This window comes from Scyliorhinus torazame, chromosome 12, assembly GCF_047496885.1.
Source record: "Scyliorhinus torazame isolate Kashiwa2021f chromosome 12, sScyTor2.1, whole genome shotgun sequence".
NCBI classification, from domain to species: domain Eukaryota; kingdom Metazoa; phylum Chordata; class Chondrichthyes; order Carcharhiniformes; family Scyliorhinidae; genus Scyliorhinus; species Scyliorhinus torazame.
Window position 1 is genome coordinate 193,512,496 of NC_092718.1, and position 17,010 is coordinate 193,529,505.

General features: G+C 42.2%; 1 protein-coding gene across 2 annotated transcripts in view; it reads right to left on the reverse strand.

The window, feature by feature from the left end:
- The window catches only part of acaca (acetyl-CoA carboxylase alpha), a 363,222-nt gene that overhangs the window by 245,931 nt on the left and 100,281 nt on the right, over positions 1 to 17,010 (reverse strand). For both annotated transcript variants that reach the window (XM_072469570.1, XM_072469569.1), the window contains exons 24-26: positions 9,946 to 10,070; positions 7,098 to 7,211; positions 1,692 to 1,805 (exon numbers count right to left, since the gene is read on the reverse strand). In XM_072469570.1, coding sequence (XP_072325671.1) covers positions 1,692 to 1,805; positions 7,098 to 7,211; positions 9,946 to 10,070 — 353 coding nt within the window. The remainder of the gene's footprint in view (positions 1 to 1,691; positions 1,806 to 7,097; positions 7,212 to 9,945; positions 10,071 to 17,010) is intronic.

Sequence of the window (17,010 nt, forward strand, 5' to 3'; positions counted from 1 at the left end):
CCACTGGCATCCCTTTAAGTAAAGTTCCCCAATCCATCATGGTCAACTTGTGTCTCATACCATCGTACGTTCCCTTTTTTTAAATTCTGGTCCTTGTCTCAGAACCAATTATGCTACTCTCCATCTTCATGAAGAACTCTTATCATATTATGGTTGCTCATCCAAGGGGCTTCACACAACTGGATTGCCAATCATTCCTTTCCCATTACACAATGCTCATTCTAGGATGGCCTGCTCTCTATTTGGTTCTTCAATCTATTGGTCCAGAAAACAATCCCGCACACATTCCAGGGATGTGTCCTCTGTGGTATTGCTACTCATTTGACTTGCCCAATCTATATGCACATTAAAGTCACCCATAATGACAGATGTTCACTTTTCACATCCGTTTCTAATTTCCTGTTTAATGCCCAACATCACCACTACAATTTGCAGCTTTATATGCAACCCTCACTAACACGTTTTGGCCCTTGGTATTTCTCAGCTCTACCCATACAGATTCCACATGGTCGGAGCTAATATGCTTCCTCACTATTGTGTTAATTTCCTCTTTAACCAGCAATGCAACTCCACCGCCATTTCCTTTTTGTCTGTCCTTCCTAGATACTGAATACCCCTGGATGTTTACTTCCCATCCCTGGTCACCCTGCAGCCATGTCTCCGTAACCCCGACTGTATCATACACTTTTACATCTATTTGCACGATTAATTCATCCACTTTTGTCTTTTTAATATTCCTTGCCCTGTCATTTTCACTGTGGCCCTTGATCTCTGTTTATTCTCCTTTCTGTCTTTCGTTCTTTCTCCTCTGGTCCCCTTCCATGCTGGGTGGTACATTTACCAGAGCCAGAAAAAAAGTGCATGATTATTAATTCTGTAGAAAAACAGGTATTTGGTCATATTACATTAAAAGAGGAATTTAATTCAGCTATTTTTGCTCGAAAGTAAAACATAAATTATCTAGTAATTCATTTAAACAATTTAAATAACAAGCATAGAAGGCACTTCTACACAAACTGGGTTCAAATGAACAAGTAGTTCCAATTTTAAAATTTCAAATTAAGGAATAGACTGGATGTACAAGTGGCATGGTATCAAACGGTTTTGCATTTCTTTAAAAAAAAAAATACCCACAAAACTAGTTGAACACTGGAAGGCAGGATAGTGTATTGATCTCGATGATCAGCCATGATCATAATTAATGGCGGAGTAGGATTGAAGGGCCGAATGGCCTCCTCCTGCTTCCATTTTCTATGTATGTTCCTATGTAATTTGACAGTAATTCTTCATTGAAGTACTCACTTTTGCACATATCAAATCAACTTGTCAACCTACCATGGCATTGCATGTAGGGAGCGCCCAAGTGTAATCAGGTGAAATGGGGTACAAAAGGCTGGACGTAATTAGACATGATTCAGATTTTAAGTTACAGGTCTTGTCTTTATTTTCATGTATCCATTATAAATTCTTATGCCCACTTCCATAATTGAAACAACGCAGGTAAGCTTGTCGCTCTGTAATTACATATTGTACTCCTGATAACCTGCAGCAGCACCACTGGCCAACAATATAACTAGAGTAAGTTTATACATGTCTGTTACAAAGAGTTCTAATGAAACTTTTAATCGCAATTGTATGCAGTTGTACGCTCTTTTTAATTTATGACAAATATTGCTGCATGGTAAAATCACCTGAAGATTTTCGATGCAGAACTGATGCCCGTACATATCAATGGCTGAGAGGAAAATGGATTCCACCTGGTTGTGACGGAGCTCATAAGAAGGCAAGTGTGATGCAATCAGAACCTGTAGAAAGGGGATCACAGGAACAGACAATGCACATTTGACAGATAAAACTAACAGAACATTCAGTTTAAGCTAATTACACAGTTTCAAAAGAACTAAAGAACCAAAGAGAACTAAAGTACTGATCCCCAACAATAACTCTGCATTAGGGAATAAAAAGGGCAAATAGGCCCATTGAGCGCCAGAAAAAAGGAAACTTTATATATGATGTTAGGAAAACAAACGTAGCTTTAAGAGATTTATATTTGTTGGTTTAATTTAATGCTTCAGTGCCTGTATGGGTAAACTCTTTTGTTACATTCATGCTGATTGTACTTTGAGGGCTACTCCGTGAAGAATAAATAAACCAGCAGTGGTTCATTAGCAACTGAGGCCTTGTTGGCTAAAGAAGCTTTTAAAGATTTTGTTTAGCGAATTGGACAGCAGTCAGAAATAAAGTAAGAGAGAAGGCAGCTCTTTGTAGCAGTTGGCTGAGCAGTTGGCTTAGAAGGCTAGAGAGGGAACATTTCTCTCAGCTTTGCTGGAAGAAAAGCCATACCATGGAGTAAAGGTAAAGAAAATAAGGGCAGAGATCTGAAGAACAGTTAGTTAAAGAAATTATGAGAAGTTTCCAAGACATCGGAGGTTAAAGGTAAAAAGTCAAGAAGGCTGAAACGCTAAAAAGATGTTTGAAATGATCTTCAGGTTGAACGGGAGTTGAAGTAACAATGGAAATCAGTGGCTGGGTCTCGGAACTTATGTTAAGTGCAGCTAAGACCAAGAAAACCTAAAAGGGGCTGGTGTAAAATCCTGGACTGGATTCAATGTTAATAGTGGAACAGAAGCCTTGTTTAAAAGCGTCATTTGGAAAACCAGCTCTGGATTTTGGAATTCAAACTGCTGCAGGAAAGCATACTTATGAGAGAAGATTCTACGGTGTGTTTTTGGCAGTGGCGTTTGAAAACTCTCAAATGGCAATCAGCTGGAGGGACACCATGGAGAAGTCCATAAACATTCACTTGGGGCTCAGAGTGGAGTGTATTGTCCCAGCCATCGTGTTTGTTTAAAGGGTTAATGAGATTATAGTAGTGAAAGATACATTTTGTAATCCATGTTAATCTTTAAATCTGTGTGTATTTTTTAAAACTAAGAGGAGAGTAAATGAGTATTGTATAATAATCCAATTTTTCTATTTTAATAAATGTTTTTTTTCCCCCTATGTTGCTGAAACTAATTAGAGGTCCTGTGACTCTTCTGCCATGTTTTATAAGAACAAAATAAAGGTTACAGTCTTTTGAGCCAGGGTTCCATTCTGGGATCTTCCCATCTACTTATAACATTAATGGGGATTGTAACAATGAATTTAAAAATCTAGCTGTATTAAATCAACTTATATAATGGTTGTTGTTACTGTTAGATTGCCATACTGTAATAAACAGTTGTTCAAATATTTTTTTCAAAATCCATGATGAAGCAGGTGTTGGCTTTGTTGAATCGTCCCAAATACATTTCATCTACTTTGCCTGCATGGCCCAGAGAACACAAAAAGGTTTTGTTGCATTGAACACAAGTCATAATATTCCGTCAACTGGCAAAGTTATGATATAATTGTTACTGTTCCAGCTGATGTTACTACTGGGCAAGTCAGACCCCAGGGTGGAACCAGCTTGATAGATCCGGACTTAGATTTTTTGATTGGATACATGGACAGCAGCTACTGATGCCATGTAGAATAACAGCAGTAACAAATTTAACAAGACATAACAGGATGTGATCTACCCAACAACAGGTAGAAGTCTGCCGAGTGACAGCGGCATCACTTGACTCCTCACATCATTCCAAAAACAAATTAATACACCCCCCACAAACCAGTGCTCCATGTTGAGATACCCTCACAGATTGCCCTGCCTGTACTGGCAATGTCTGTGGAATCCTGCTTCCAACTGCACTGACCTTCTCTCAACTGAACTAACTGCTTCTGTTTTCCTGTGTGAGGCCCTGGTTGCTAGGCAACAGTCCAGTTTTTTTTTAATACCCTGTCGCTCTAGTGTTGTAAAAACTGCCTTGCAATGCAGGCATCTAAACAAACCAAGACTTACAGGCAGCCTTTAAAAATGAAACTTAAAAGTTAGAGACAATGCCCAATGCACAAATATCTTAAAATTATACCTATTTCCTAATGTAATGAATAAAGAAGCACATTACAATAACCATAACCGAACTTAAATTTATATAACACATTTTACAAAATTAAACATTCCAAGGTACTTACCAGGAATGGCATCAACAAAAATATTTATGACATTTTTTAAATGAGCCAGAGGAGGAGAAGCCAGGTCAGATGACCAAAATCTTGATCAAAGTGTTTGGTTTTATGGAGTATCTTAAAAGAGGCAAGATAGAATTAGGAAGAGAATTCCAGTGCTAAAGCCCCAAGGTAGCTGAAAACATGGCCAACATGGTGGAGTGATTAAAATAAAGGATGGGCAAGAGGTCAGAAATGAAGCACAGAGGTTCTGGTGGTTTACAGAGCTGGGTGAGGCAATAGGGATATGGTGGGGTGAAGCTATAGAGGTAATCATTTTTTTAAAATTGAAATACTGTCAGGAACTGAGCCAGCAAATGTAAGTGCAGTGGTGATGGATGAATGACATTTGGAGCAAGCTAAAATACAGGCAACAGAGTTTTTGATGTAAGGTGTAGGGAGGGAGGGTCAGGGGAGTACTGGAATAGTCAAGAGCTAACAGACGACACACGAGTGTTTAGCAGCAGATGAGATGAGGCAGAGTCGAGCAACATTATGAAAGTTGAAGTTTGCAGTCTTGAGGGTGGATGGATGTGTGATCAGGAACTCTTCTCAGGCCCAAACACAATACAAGAGATCGCACAATGCTTTACTCAGCACAGTTACTAGGAAAGGGAACAGGGAACAGAGGGGAAGTGTATCTGGGGAAAGGGGTTGGGGATGAGTGTCTTGGAAGGCAGGGTTGATGGTGTCGACGGCGGGGTCCTGGAGGGAGAGCGCAAGGTATTAGTAATGGAAGAGGACAGTAACAGTCAGAGGAGGGAGTGGGATAGAGGAAGCGGCTGGTCCAGGGTGAGAGTCTGTCGGTGAAGGTGGGTGACAATAGGGCACAAGACAGGTAGCCAAGATAACAGATAACAGGAGGGGGCAGGGTCAAGGTGGGCACGGAGACGATAATAGATGTCAGCTCCAAGGAGAGGAAAGGCATTTGGAGTGGATCATGATAGCGTCTGGGAGAGGTTCAAGGATGACAGCGGGGAGGGGAATGGTGATATTGTGGAGGTCTGGGGGTAGTTAATGGATGACCCAGGGAGAGTGGTGGAGCAAGTTTGAAAGGTGACATGCATTATTTTTCCAAACTGATTTTGACCACACAGTTTGTCAGTCACTGACATCCTTCAAGGTGGGTGGCGGGTCTTTTCGGGTAGGTGAAGTTCAAAGTCAACACAAATGGCTGACAAAAGGGATACTGGATGTCAAAAGATGCTCTCGTGTTCTTCCCTCCATGATGAAATCCACACGTTTCAATTCATGCACTGCATAACATTGAGATCCAAGCAAGGTGCGGAGCTGCTGTTATTTCTGTACCATTTGTCATTTGCTACAGTCAGAGGTAGGGTTGGAGGGAGGGAGGGAGGTGGATTACTTCCAGGAGTACGGTTGGTGAGGAGCAGCCAACTCATGACACCAAACCTCCATCTTCCCAGGTGAATGGTGTGACAATGGATCATGCTCTTAGTCTCTATATAGAATTAAGGGTAGTGGAGGAAACCGTGAAACATCGCGCATATTGCTCCTTGACCAGGATGATGAGAGCCATGTTGTATGAACGGGAACAACACCCATATCTGGGACGCGATTCTCCGACCCCCCACGATTCTCCGACCCCCCACCGGGTCGGAGAATCACCGGGGGCTGGCGTGAATCCCGCCCCCGCTGTGTCCCGAATTCTCCGCCACCAGAGATTCGGCGGGGGCAAGAATCGTGCCACGCCGGTTGGCGGGAATCGCACCGGTCGGCGGGCCCACCCCCGGCGATTCTCCGGCCTGCGATGGGCCGAAGTCCCGCCGCTGTCAACCCTCGCCCGCCGGCGTGGATTAAACCTCCTTTTGAACGACGGGACAAGGCGGCGCGGGCAGGCTCCAGGATCTTGGGGGGGGCGGGGCACGGGGCGATCTGGCCCCAGGGGATGCCCCACGGTGGCCTGGCCCGCGATCAGGTCCCACCGATCCGCGGGCGGGCCTGTGCCGTGGGGGCACTCTTTTTCATCCGCCTTCGCCATGGTCTTCACTATGGCGGAGGCGGAAGAGACCCCCTCCCGTGCGCAGGGATGCCGTAAGCGGAAGCTGACACTCCCGCGCATGCATCGCCCAGCGAAGACCTTTCGGCGCCGACTGGCGTGGCACCAAAGGCCTTTCCCGCCAGCCGGCGGAGCGGAAACCACTCCGGCACGGGCCTAAGCCCTCAAGGTGAGTGTATAAGGCAATGACAAGCATTTGCTGGACCATGGGTGTAACACGGGCAGTGTTCTTATCTAGAGATGAACCAAAAGTAATACAAGAGGCACCTTCTTATGTCCCAGGATGTGGTTACTCATATCTGCCAGCTTCTCCAGTATGAGTAGAGCAGCAAGGACTCTAGGAGCAATGCAGAGTTTCTCGTCTGCAGAGTGACTGGCTGTCTGGTTGCCATTTAAATATGACCCAAGCGATAACGGTGGGACAGATGAATTCACGGAGCTCTTCACTGATGCATAATTAACCAGCTGGACAGTGGAAGATTGCTGTGTTCAGCCACCCAGCGTATATCATGCCGACTGTTCCGCCTACCCACCACTGGACTTAAGACTCCAGAAGATTCACCCAGAGTTTCTGGTGAGGAACCAAATGCGATGGAGTCAGTCTTCCCAATATTTAGTTGCAGGAAATTTATTTTCATCCAAAGCAAAGGGTTGGATAAACATGTCACATCAGAGACAGTTGAGGGGTCCAAGGAGGTGGTGGCAGCGATTGGAGCTATGTCGATGGGATACATGCAGAACCTATATTTATACACAGGTGCCAAAGATACATCCATTGGGGAACTGCAGAGGAAAAGCAGCGTGAACATGAAAAAAAGCTATTGCACAGGATTCCCTGGTTAAAATTATACCGATGAGAACAGAACCAAGATTGGGCAGTTCCATTCTGCTGGACGACAGGGGAGCAGCATTGGAAAAGGATGTGAAGACACACGCGCAAAGATGGGCAGCCTGAATTCCAAGTTAATTATAAGATCTTGATCTTTACCTGCCGAGCTCGGAGAGCCACTTTAGCATTTGTGGTCTTACTGAGCTGTGTCAACTCAGTTAGAATGGCAATCAGCTCATCAGTCAGGGTTGGATCCCGTCCGCACAATTGGTCCTGAAGGAAGACATACACAAAAATCACACTGAATTCTGCTTTTCAAAAAAGAATCTAGCACTTTTCAATTCTTCAAAAATAAAAGATTTAGAGAGAACCAAATGCAATAGCGGAATACTTTGCAGAGATATAAAACATTATCATGACTGTATTTTAGCATTGCTTGCTCCATTTTGCCATATAACTTTTTTACCGTCACAGTAATCCTGCAGTGAAATCATGAATCTAATTTGAAATAAAATCTCTATAGAACATCGTATATTAGATAAAACTAAGCACATTTATTGAAGTAATTCTACTTCTCACCAAATCACAGTTCCTTTCAAAACTTTGCTTCATTTGCCATTTGAAGTTAAGCTCAGCCCCCTTACCCCCATTTTGAATCCAAGACGATCGGCAAATGGCCAGCGGCCAAACAGGCATTTGAATAAAAATCAAAGACACGTTCATCTGTAATTCAGCTGTATCAACCATTGCCTCGTGTATGGTTTAACCCTTTGCCCTCAAAATAAAAGTTCCCTTTCCGACATCAAGAGAAATACAAGAGTCATGGAGTTGTGCCATATTATAAATCACAATTTTCTTTCAGTCGGCCTGCAGAAGCACTTGGCCTGCTGCTGTTCTTTTTTTTTTAAATGTGCTTATTCTGCATTCTCAGCAGGGGTAGTAAAGACAGGCGTGATGGTCAGGAGGGCAAATGCATGGTTGAATATCTGTGTGCCATCGACTAAAGCAATTATTTAGAATGCTCTGAAAAATTAGCACTCAAGACACAGCAGAATAGAACACTTTGCAGAGAGGTAACACTGTACCTGGCTCCATATTTCCATTTAACTCTTGAAGTATCGCTACAGCAATTCTACACTGAAATCATGAAACCTTTTTTGAAAGATTCTGGACAGGATATTGTCTTGTAAATGGGATTCTGCATTTCTATACATTTATGAAATTAATTCTACTTGCTTATTGAATCACTGTTCCCTTTCTCTGCCTTTTTAAGTTGATGTTGGCCCCTTAGTCTGTCAGGCTTCTGAGAATGTCACTCTGCAACAAACGACAAGACTGGTGACTCACCTTTGGACCAGTAATTCACTGTGAACAAAAAAACTACAGAGTCAACCTCCTCAACCACAGCACCACACTTTAATATTGGAAACATTAACCTAAGATCCCTCCAGTGATACAGCTGACTAAGACGGGGAGTAGCTGATTAAGGCAAACAGACCATGTAGGCCCCAGCTCCACATCCAGCCTGTACAGTGTTAGCAGATGTCAGCAGTAAGGGCAAAACAATTTTGTAGCGATTATTTTGCCAAAATGAGCTAACAGCAGTCAGAGCTTTGGTGAAAACAGAAACTGTCAAAACTAATGGTTAAACAACCATATATGCATTTATCGTAATGAAGTAACAGTGCAAGTAATTATGCTTTAAAATGCCATCCAAATAATTACAGCACAAGCCCCAATTAGTTTACCACCTCACTTTACCGGATATTCTTTCTCTCACCCACACACACAACTTCCTGATCGCATGGTGACAAGATGGGATTCAAAGATATGCCAATATGCAAATTAGACTGGCGCTGATGAGAAATAATAGCTGCATTTGTATAGCACCTCACAACTAAGTGATGGTTGTGCCAAAATTTGAGACCACAAGGAAATGGAGATCAGAATAATGTGACTGTGTCCCAACACTCAACAAGGAGTCAATTCAAAGATCTAAACTATGCAACTGCATGATAACTAAAGCAGGCACACTTCCTGCGATTGAAGAATGAGAACACATTAAGAGAATGTCTGAAACTGTTTCTTTTGATAGCCATTATATATCAGCCAATATGTTTTGATTCAGAGGGATAATGATTTGACAGAGAACAGATAGCATTGAGGAAACAAAACAGATTTTGTGTATAAAATTATATGGGCAAATAGGCTGACACTGGGCTCATCAGAAAATCTTACTCAAATGAGCAGAAAGGCAATGAGAGGGCTACAACATTGTTGCAGCGATACCTCTATCCCTCTTCTCTGTGATGTTCCAATGTGAACCCTGGATTTGAGAATTATCAGCAAATGTTTTCCAGTTTTTAAAAATTCAAATATTTGTACATGCTTTTTATTTTTACATATATATTTTATAATATAATATCTATTGAGGTAAATAATGGAGTCGACAGGGCCTCAATAAAATTGGAAGACTTGGTGGCCAAAATCACCTCACTTTTTAAAACTTTTAACAAAGACAGCAATTTTTTAATAAATCAAACTTTAATTATTTTCCAAGAGTTCAGCAAAGTGAGCTTTCATTATCTGTGTGCAAAGTTTCCTTTTTCTGTCCTCTTAAAATGCCAGCAGTAGTGTCGAGTGCAATCTGCCCTCACACAATGTCAGTGAACAAAGCCGTCTCCCACTCTTTGAAAAGGACTAGCACCTCCATGACACCCCCATGTAATTACACACTTCAATGACTGGACTCTGAAGAAAATTGAAGGCCTGCAAAGAGAACAGCTGCCGTTTCGCTCTCCATCACCACAGCGTGATTACATGAGAAATGAACAGCCCGGCTCAAAGCTACTTCAGAAATCTCAAAGGAAATACTGCTTTGTGTTAGAATAATGAGATTCTTATGGCCAAGCATTACTTAAAATCACATGAAATACTATATAGACCTATCGCTCGAGATTAGCACATTGGAAGCTGGAATTTGTGGGCATAACAGAGCTTAACTTACAATAAGCGTTCTAACTAGAAGGTTCTTCTTGGTGACTTGAGCGTGGGAGAAGATGTAGTTCAGGACTGTAGTCATGTCTCCTTTATGGTCCTCTCGAAGGGTAAAGACACATTTCTCATAATGACCTGCAGTTTGAAAAAGATATTAAAGATAAATATCACTCTAGTAGAGCTGGCATGAAGGCTATCTTTTCAGCCTCTAAGCATTTTCTGAGAGAAACCTTTTGAACTTTCTTCATGCTCTTACTTCACTTACAGTCAAGCCTCAAAGAAAAATTCTGATACAATGAATACCCCGTTAATATGAACTCAATTCATCAGACCCAAAAATAAGCCTCAATATATCGAGAAGCAGTGCTGTATAACTTCAGATTTAAACCACATATTTCAGTGCTTCATGCAGGTTACGTTTCCGTCAAAATCTGGTTTTGACACATAATTTGCAAATTTCATTCAGACTATTCAAATGAAAGCTCAGAATTTCCAATCAACTATTGCAAAACAAAAATTCAAAACATTCAATATATGGTTAAAAATCCAATTTAAATGCATGCCCTTAGATATAAATGCATATTGTGAAAGCAGATTTTGGGTCAATGAGGATGAAGTAGACTTGCATTTATATAATGTCTTATCATGTTTCAAACTACTTCACATACAAATAATTACTTTCTGAAGTGTAGCAACTGTTGCTATGTAGGCCAAAACATGACAGCCATTTTGCATTAAGCAAGAGCTTATAGGCATCAATGATGAATGACAAGATAATCTGCTTCTTGGTTGCAATGGTTGACAAGAGGAATATCAGCCAACACACTGATCTTCAAACAGTGCCACGAGTTGCTAATTGCCCATTGGAACACACACATTTCAACATCTTGAATAACAAGAGCACACCTTCAGCGCTGCAGCAGAATGACATTACAGATTACAAGCCCAGATTTGGGGGTCCAACAACAACTACCAACTGAACCTGACACAATTATACATGACAGATTTAAGTTTTTAAAATATGATTTTAGCCTTCATTACTGCCTGGATATTCTCTCCGAGATGTTCCAATTTGGCACGGGAAACCAAAATAATGAAGAATACAAATACAAATACAAAATGCATTGGTAGATCGACGATGTGGACTTCCCTTAATGTTCCATAAAATTATATCACGTTATATTGAATGACATTACTCATGTTGCATTATTATTCTGGCAATACCTGGGGAGAGTTGTAATGGTAAATAATTTTCCTGAAACCACATTAATTAAAATTGCAAATTATGTGCAAGTTGGAATTTTCAAAAATTCTGCAAATCCATCTGGATCAAAATGAACACACTCAGGCCAAATAATGAAGTCAAAAGTCAGGAGCGTTGCCCACAATTATTAAGTGCAGAGTAAAACAGTGGCATTTTAAAGACTAGGATAAGATTTTGAGAGATGTGTGTGTATGCATGTATATAATAGATTATATAAAAGATTATAAAGTGGAACTTGTTGAATTGTAACAAAACAGGGAGCATAGTTAGGTCCTCAGGCTTTTATACTATTTCACTGTAGCCTCCAAGCTGTTTTTCCCCCCTGTCACACTCCATCTTTTCTCTATTTTATCATTACCACTATGTTTTAGTGTTATTATTACTCAAATCAAAATATGGTGCCTGTGCCTTCTCTGGTGTTGAAATTATGACTCACTAGTCTCCCACTCCAACTTCCTGACTAACTTTACTCTATCCAACCCCCTGACTAACTTTACTCCATCCAACCCAAGTGGTGGTCTGTACTATAGGACTTCGGTGCTGCTAGCCTCAACTTCACATCCATTCAAGCTTTTCCACCTTCAGAGTCCAGCTTCAACATAGATGTTCCCATTCTTACAGACTCAATTCCTATGCTCCATGCTGTAGATGGACGCTCTCGTTCTAATGATCTCCTCTAATCTTTAAAATCATTTGACACAATACGAAGACAGCTCTTATCTGTTATATGAAAGCAGTCTACAGCAGGTTTTGCTTAATATTTGCATACCGCACTGATTTCTGCTGGGTCAAAGAAAAACAGATGATCAGACTATTAATGATTACGGGAAAATGATCATGTAACAAACCACATATTAATCTGCTACTAATGTGGGTCTTAGTTTAAGTGACATGCTCTTTTAAGGACAAAAAATACAAGAGTTTATTTTGCTACTTTGAGGGATGTTTGAATAGAAAAATAAAATTCAAAAGCACCAAAGGAAAAACAGCCTTTTTCTTTCTTTTAAAATACTTCTGTTGCTTTGAAGTGCCCAGGAAACTGTTGAAGCAGATACTGCAGATAGATCAGAGGCAAGTGCTGACAAAATCTGTTGGTGTAGAAAAACTGTGTCATGTTTATTGTGTCAACAGCTAAGACGCAGAGCTGCACATTTCATTGATGACATGATTTAGGTTTTTTTCCCAAGATGATCGCCGCGCTTTGTCTTCCAACTAAAGTGAAGAGTTCCAAGGGAGACGGTGATTGCGATAAAGAAACACCTGCATGACCATTCACCAAAGCTTGCTACTCCTCCATCACTACTACCTTAACCAATGGTGAACATCTGGGCAATCAGTAAACCAATTGTGTAACCCATAAAGATGCCTCAACTAGGGCAGCACGTGGTGCAGTGGTTAGCGCAGGGACTACGGCGCTGAGGACACGGGTTCAATCCTGGCCCTGGGTCACTGTCCGTGTGGAGTTTGCACATTCTCCGTGTCTGCGTGGGTTTCACCCCCACAACCCAAAGTTGTGCAGGTTAGGTGGATTGGCCATGTTAAATTGCCCCTTAATTCATAGAATCATAGAAGTTTACAGCATGGAAACAGGCCCTTCGGCCCAACCAGTCCATGCCGCCCAGTTTTTACCATTAAGCTGGTCCCAGTTGCCCGCACTTGGCCCATAACCCTCTATACCCATCTTACCCATGTAACTATCTAAATGCTTTTTAAAAGACACAATTGTACCCGCCTCTACTACTACCTCTGGCAGCCCATTCCAGACACTCACTACCCTCTGAGTGAAGAAATTGCCCCTCTGTGCCCTTCTGAATCTCTCCTCTCTCACCTTAAACCTATGCCCTCTAGTTTTAGACTCCCCTACCTTTGGGAAAAGATGTTGACTATCTACCTTATCTATGCCCCTCATTATTTTATAGACCTCTATAAGATCACCCCTAAGCCTCCTACGCGCCAGGGAAAAAAGTCCCAGTCTATCCAGCCTCTCCTTATAACTCAAACCATCAAGTCCCGGCAACATCCTAGTAAATCTTTTCTGCACTCTTTCTAGTTTAATAATATCCTTTCTATAATAGGGTGACCAGAACTGCACACAGTATTCCAAGTGTGGCCGTACCAATGTCTTGTACAACTTCAACAAGACGTCCCAACTCCTGTATTCAATGTTCTGACCAATGAAACCAAGCATGACGAATGCCTTCTTCACCACCCTGTCCACCTGCGACTCCACCTTCAAGGAGCTATGAACCTGTACTCCTAGATCTCTTTGTTCTATAACTCTCCCCAACGCCATACCATTAACTGAGTAGGTCCTGGCCTGATTCGATCTGCCAAAATGCATCACCTCACATTTATCTAAATTAAACTCCATCTGCCATTCGTCGGCCCACTGGCCTAATTGATCAAGATCCCGTTGCAATCCTAGATAACCTTCTTCACTATCCACTGTGCCACCAATCTTGGTGTCATCTGCAAACTTACTAACCATGCCTCCTAAATTCTCATCCAAATCATTAATATAAATCACAAATAACTGTGGACCCAGCACCGATCCCTGAGGCACACCACTGGTCACAGGCCTCCAGTTTGAAAAACAACCCTCTACAACCACCCTCTGCCTTCTGTCGTCCAGCCAATTTTGAATCCAATTGGCAACCTCACCCTGGATCCCGTGAGCTTTAACCTTCTGCAACAACCTACCATGCGGTACCTTGTCAAAGGCTTTGCTAAAGTCCATGTAGACAACGTCTACTGCACTGCCCTCATCTACATTCTTGGTCACTCCCTCAAAAAACTCAATCAAATTTGAGAGACATGATTTTCCACGCACAAAGCCATGCTGACTGCCCCGAATCAGTCCTTGCCTCTCTAAATGCTTGTAGATCCTGTCTCTCAGAATACCTTCTAGCAACTTACCTACTACAGACGTTAGGCTCACCGGTCTGTAGTTCCCAGGCTTTTCCCTGATGCCCTTCTTAAACAAGGGCACAACATTCGCCACTCTCCAATCTTCAGGCACCTCACCTGTGGCTGCCGATGATTCAAATATCTCGGTTAGGGGACCTGCAATTTCCTCCCTAGCCTCCCACAACATCCTGGGATACATTTCATCAGGTCCCGGGGATTTATCTACCTTGATGCGCTTTAAGACTTCCAGCACCTCCTCCTCTGTAATATGCACACTTCTCAAGACATCACTATTTATTTCCCTTAGTTTCCTAACATCCATGCCTTTCTCCACCGTGAATACCGATGAGAAATATTCATTCAGGATCTCACCCAACTCTTGTGGCTCTGCACATAGATGTCCTTGTTGATCCTTAAGAGGCCCGACTCTGTCCCGAGTTACTCTTTTCCCCTTTATGTATCTGTAGATCTCTTTGGATTCTCCCTTGCATTATTTGCCAAAGCAATTTCATGTCCCCTTTTTGCCCTCCTGATTTCCCTCTTAACTCTATTTCGACAATCTCTATACTCTTCAAGGGATCCACTTGATCCCAGTTGCTTATGTACGTCATATGCCTCCTTCTTCTTTTTGACCAGAGTCTCAATATCTCGAGTCATCCAGGGTTCCCTACTTCTACCAGCCTTGCCCTTCACTCTAAAGGGAATGTGCTTACCCTGCACGCTGGTTAACACATTTTTAAAAGCCTCCCATTCACCAGCCGTCCCTTTGCCTGCCAATAGTCTCCCCCAATCTACCTCTGCAAGTTCCTGTCTGATACCATCAAAATTGGCCTTGCCCCAATTAAGAATTTTAACTCTTGGGCCAGACCTATCATTCTCCATAGCCATCTTAAAACAAATGGAATTATGGTCACTTGTCCCAAAGTGATCCCTCACTAGCACTTCTGCCACTTGCCCTTCCTTATTTCCCAAGACGAGGTCAAGTTTTGCCCCCTCTCTAGTCGGTCCATCCACATACTGAATGAGAAATTCCTCCTGAATACACTCAACAAATTTCCCTCCATCCAAGCCCCTAATGCTATGGCTGTCCCAGTCAATGTTGGGAAAGTTAAAGTCCCCTACTACTACCACCCTATTATTCTTGCAGCTATCTGTAATCTCCTTACATATTTGCTCCTCAATTTCCCGCTGACTATTTGGGGGCCTGTAGTACAGTCCTACCAAGGTGATCTCTCCCTTCTTATTTTTCAGTTCCACCCATATAGACTCAGTGGGCGAACCCTCGGATATATCCCCTCTAAGTACTGCCGTGATGTTCTCCCTAATCAAAAACGCCACTCCCCCTCCTCTCTTACCTCCTGTTCTATCCTTTCTATAGCATCTGTACCCCGGAACATTGAGCTGCCAGTCCTGCCCCTCCCTTAGCCATGTTTCAGTCATAGCTATAATATCCCAGTCCCATGTGCCCGTCCATGCCCTGAGTTCATCCGCTTTGCCCGTCAGGCCCCTTGCATTGAAATAAATGCAGTTTAATGTAGATCTTCCTTGCTCTCTGCCCTGCTTTCTCTGGTCATGCTTTACACACCTCCCTTCCTGCCTTTTGTTTCTGTCCCCACTGACTTCCTACATCGGTTCCCATCCCCCTGGCACATTAGTTTAAACTCTCCCCAACTGCACTAGCAAACACCCCCCCCCCCCGAGAACATTGGTTCCAGTCCCACCCAGATGCAGACCGTCCGATTTGTACAGGTCCCACCTCCCCCAGAACCGGTCCCAATGTCCCAGGAATTTGAAACCCTCCCTCTTGCACCATCTCTCAAGCCACGTATTCATCCTAGCTATCCTGTCATTCCTACTCTGACTATCACGTGGCACTGGTAGCAATCCTGAGATTATTGGAAAATTGGAAAAAATGAATTGGGTACTCAAAAAAAAATTTTTTTAAATGAGCGTCCAAGACTGAAAATGCAGCACCTTCCATCAACCTAATGCCCTCTGAAATAGTTTAGATTACAAAATTTGTGGAAGCAAACCTTGGGAATACTCCTTATTGAAAGCACAAAAATGGCCATTTGGTCCATCATGACTGCACGTGGTCCATTTTCTCCACGCAAGTACCTATTTTAATCCCCTATTCTGCTTGTTAGCATACTTATTTTTCAACAAGCTCTCTCATCTACAAGAGTACCAGATAACTGAAACCTCTTTGGGATCTGGAGAATTACTCTGGAATGCACCAATGCTTTTTTTTTTTAAAGTATCTATATTTTTAATGATACTCGTGCTCAAATGCTAGCATTGGGGAATCAAATAATTTCAATGCCTATTAGCATCCATAAGTAAGGCTCCCAGCATCATGCATGATCTAATTCCAGATTCAGGTGCCTTCTCTGCCTTTCTGGTGTAAATATTTCCATTTACCTCATCAGCAATCCTGGTGTCATTGTTTAGTCAGATTGCCAATTTAATGCTAATTCTGGGTTGTTTGCATTAAGTACTTGTTCCCGCTAAGACATGGCCAAGAGATCAACAACATTTATTTAACAATGATTTGGAAGCATTGAATTAACCCCAAAATCTGGTTTTAGCCTAACTACAAATCTCAGTCTAGGAGTATAGTACATTGCCACCTAGGGAAGGGCAAATTTTATATGTTAATAATAGCTCTTTAAAATAGTACAATTCTTTTTACTTGGGCTTGGAGCAAGTGGATGTCAAATACTGTGGGAAGCAATGAATGATTTCATGCTCGTTAATTTGAATCTTCTGAAGAGATACTTGGGGAGTCACACCATGACTGGGCTTCTTCCAACATGACTTGGTATATAAAAGCATTGCCACATATACTACTGCGTCACAAAAGCTAAAGTTCATGATCGACTGTCTACTTGGAGCCAGCTAATC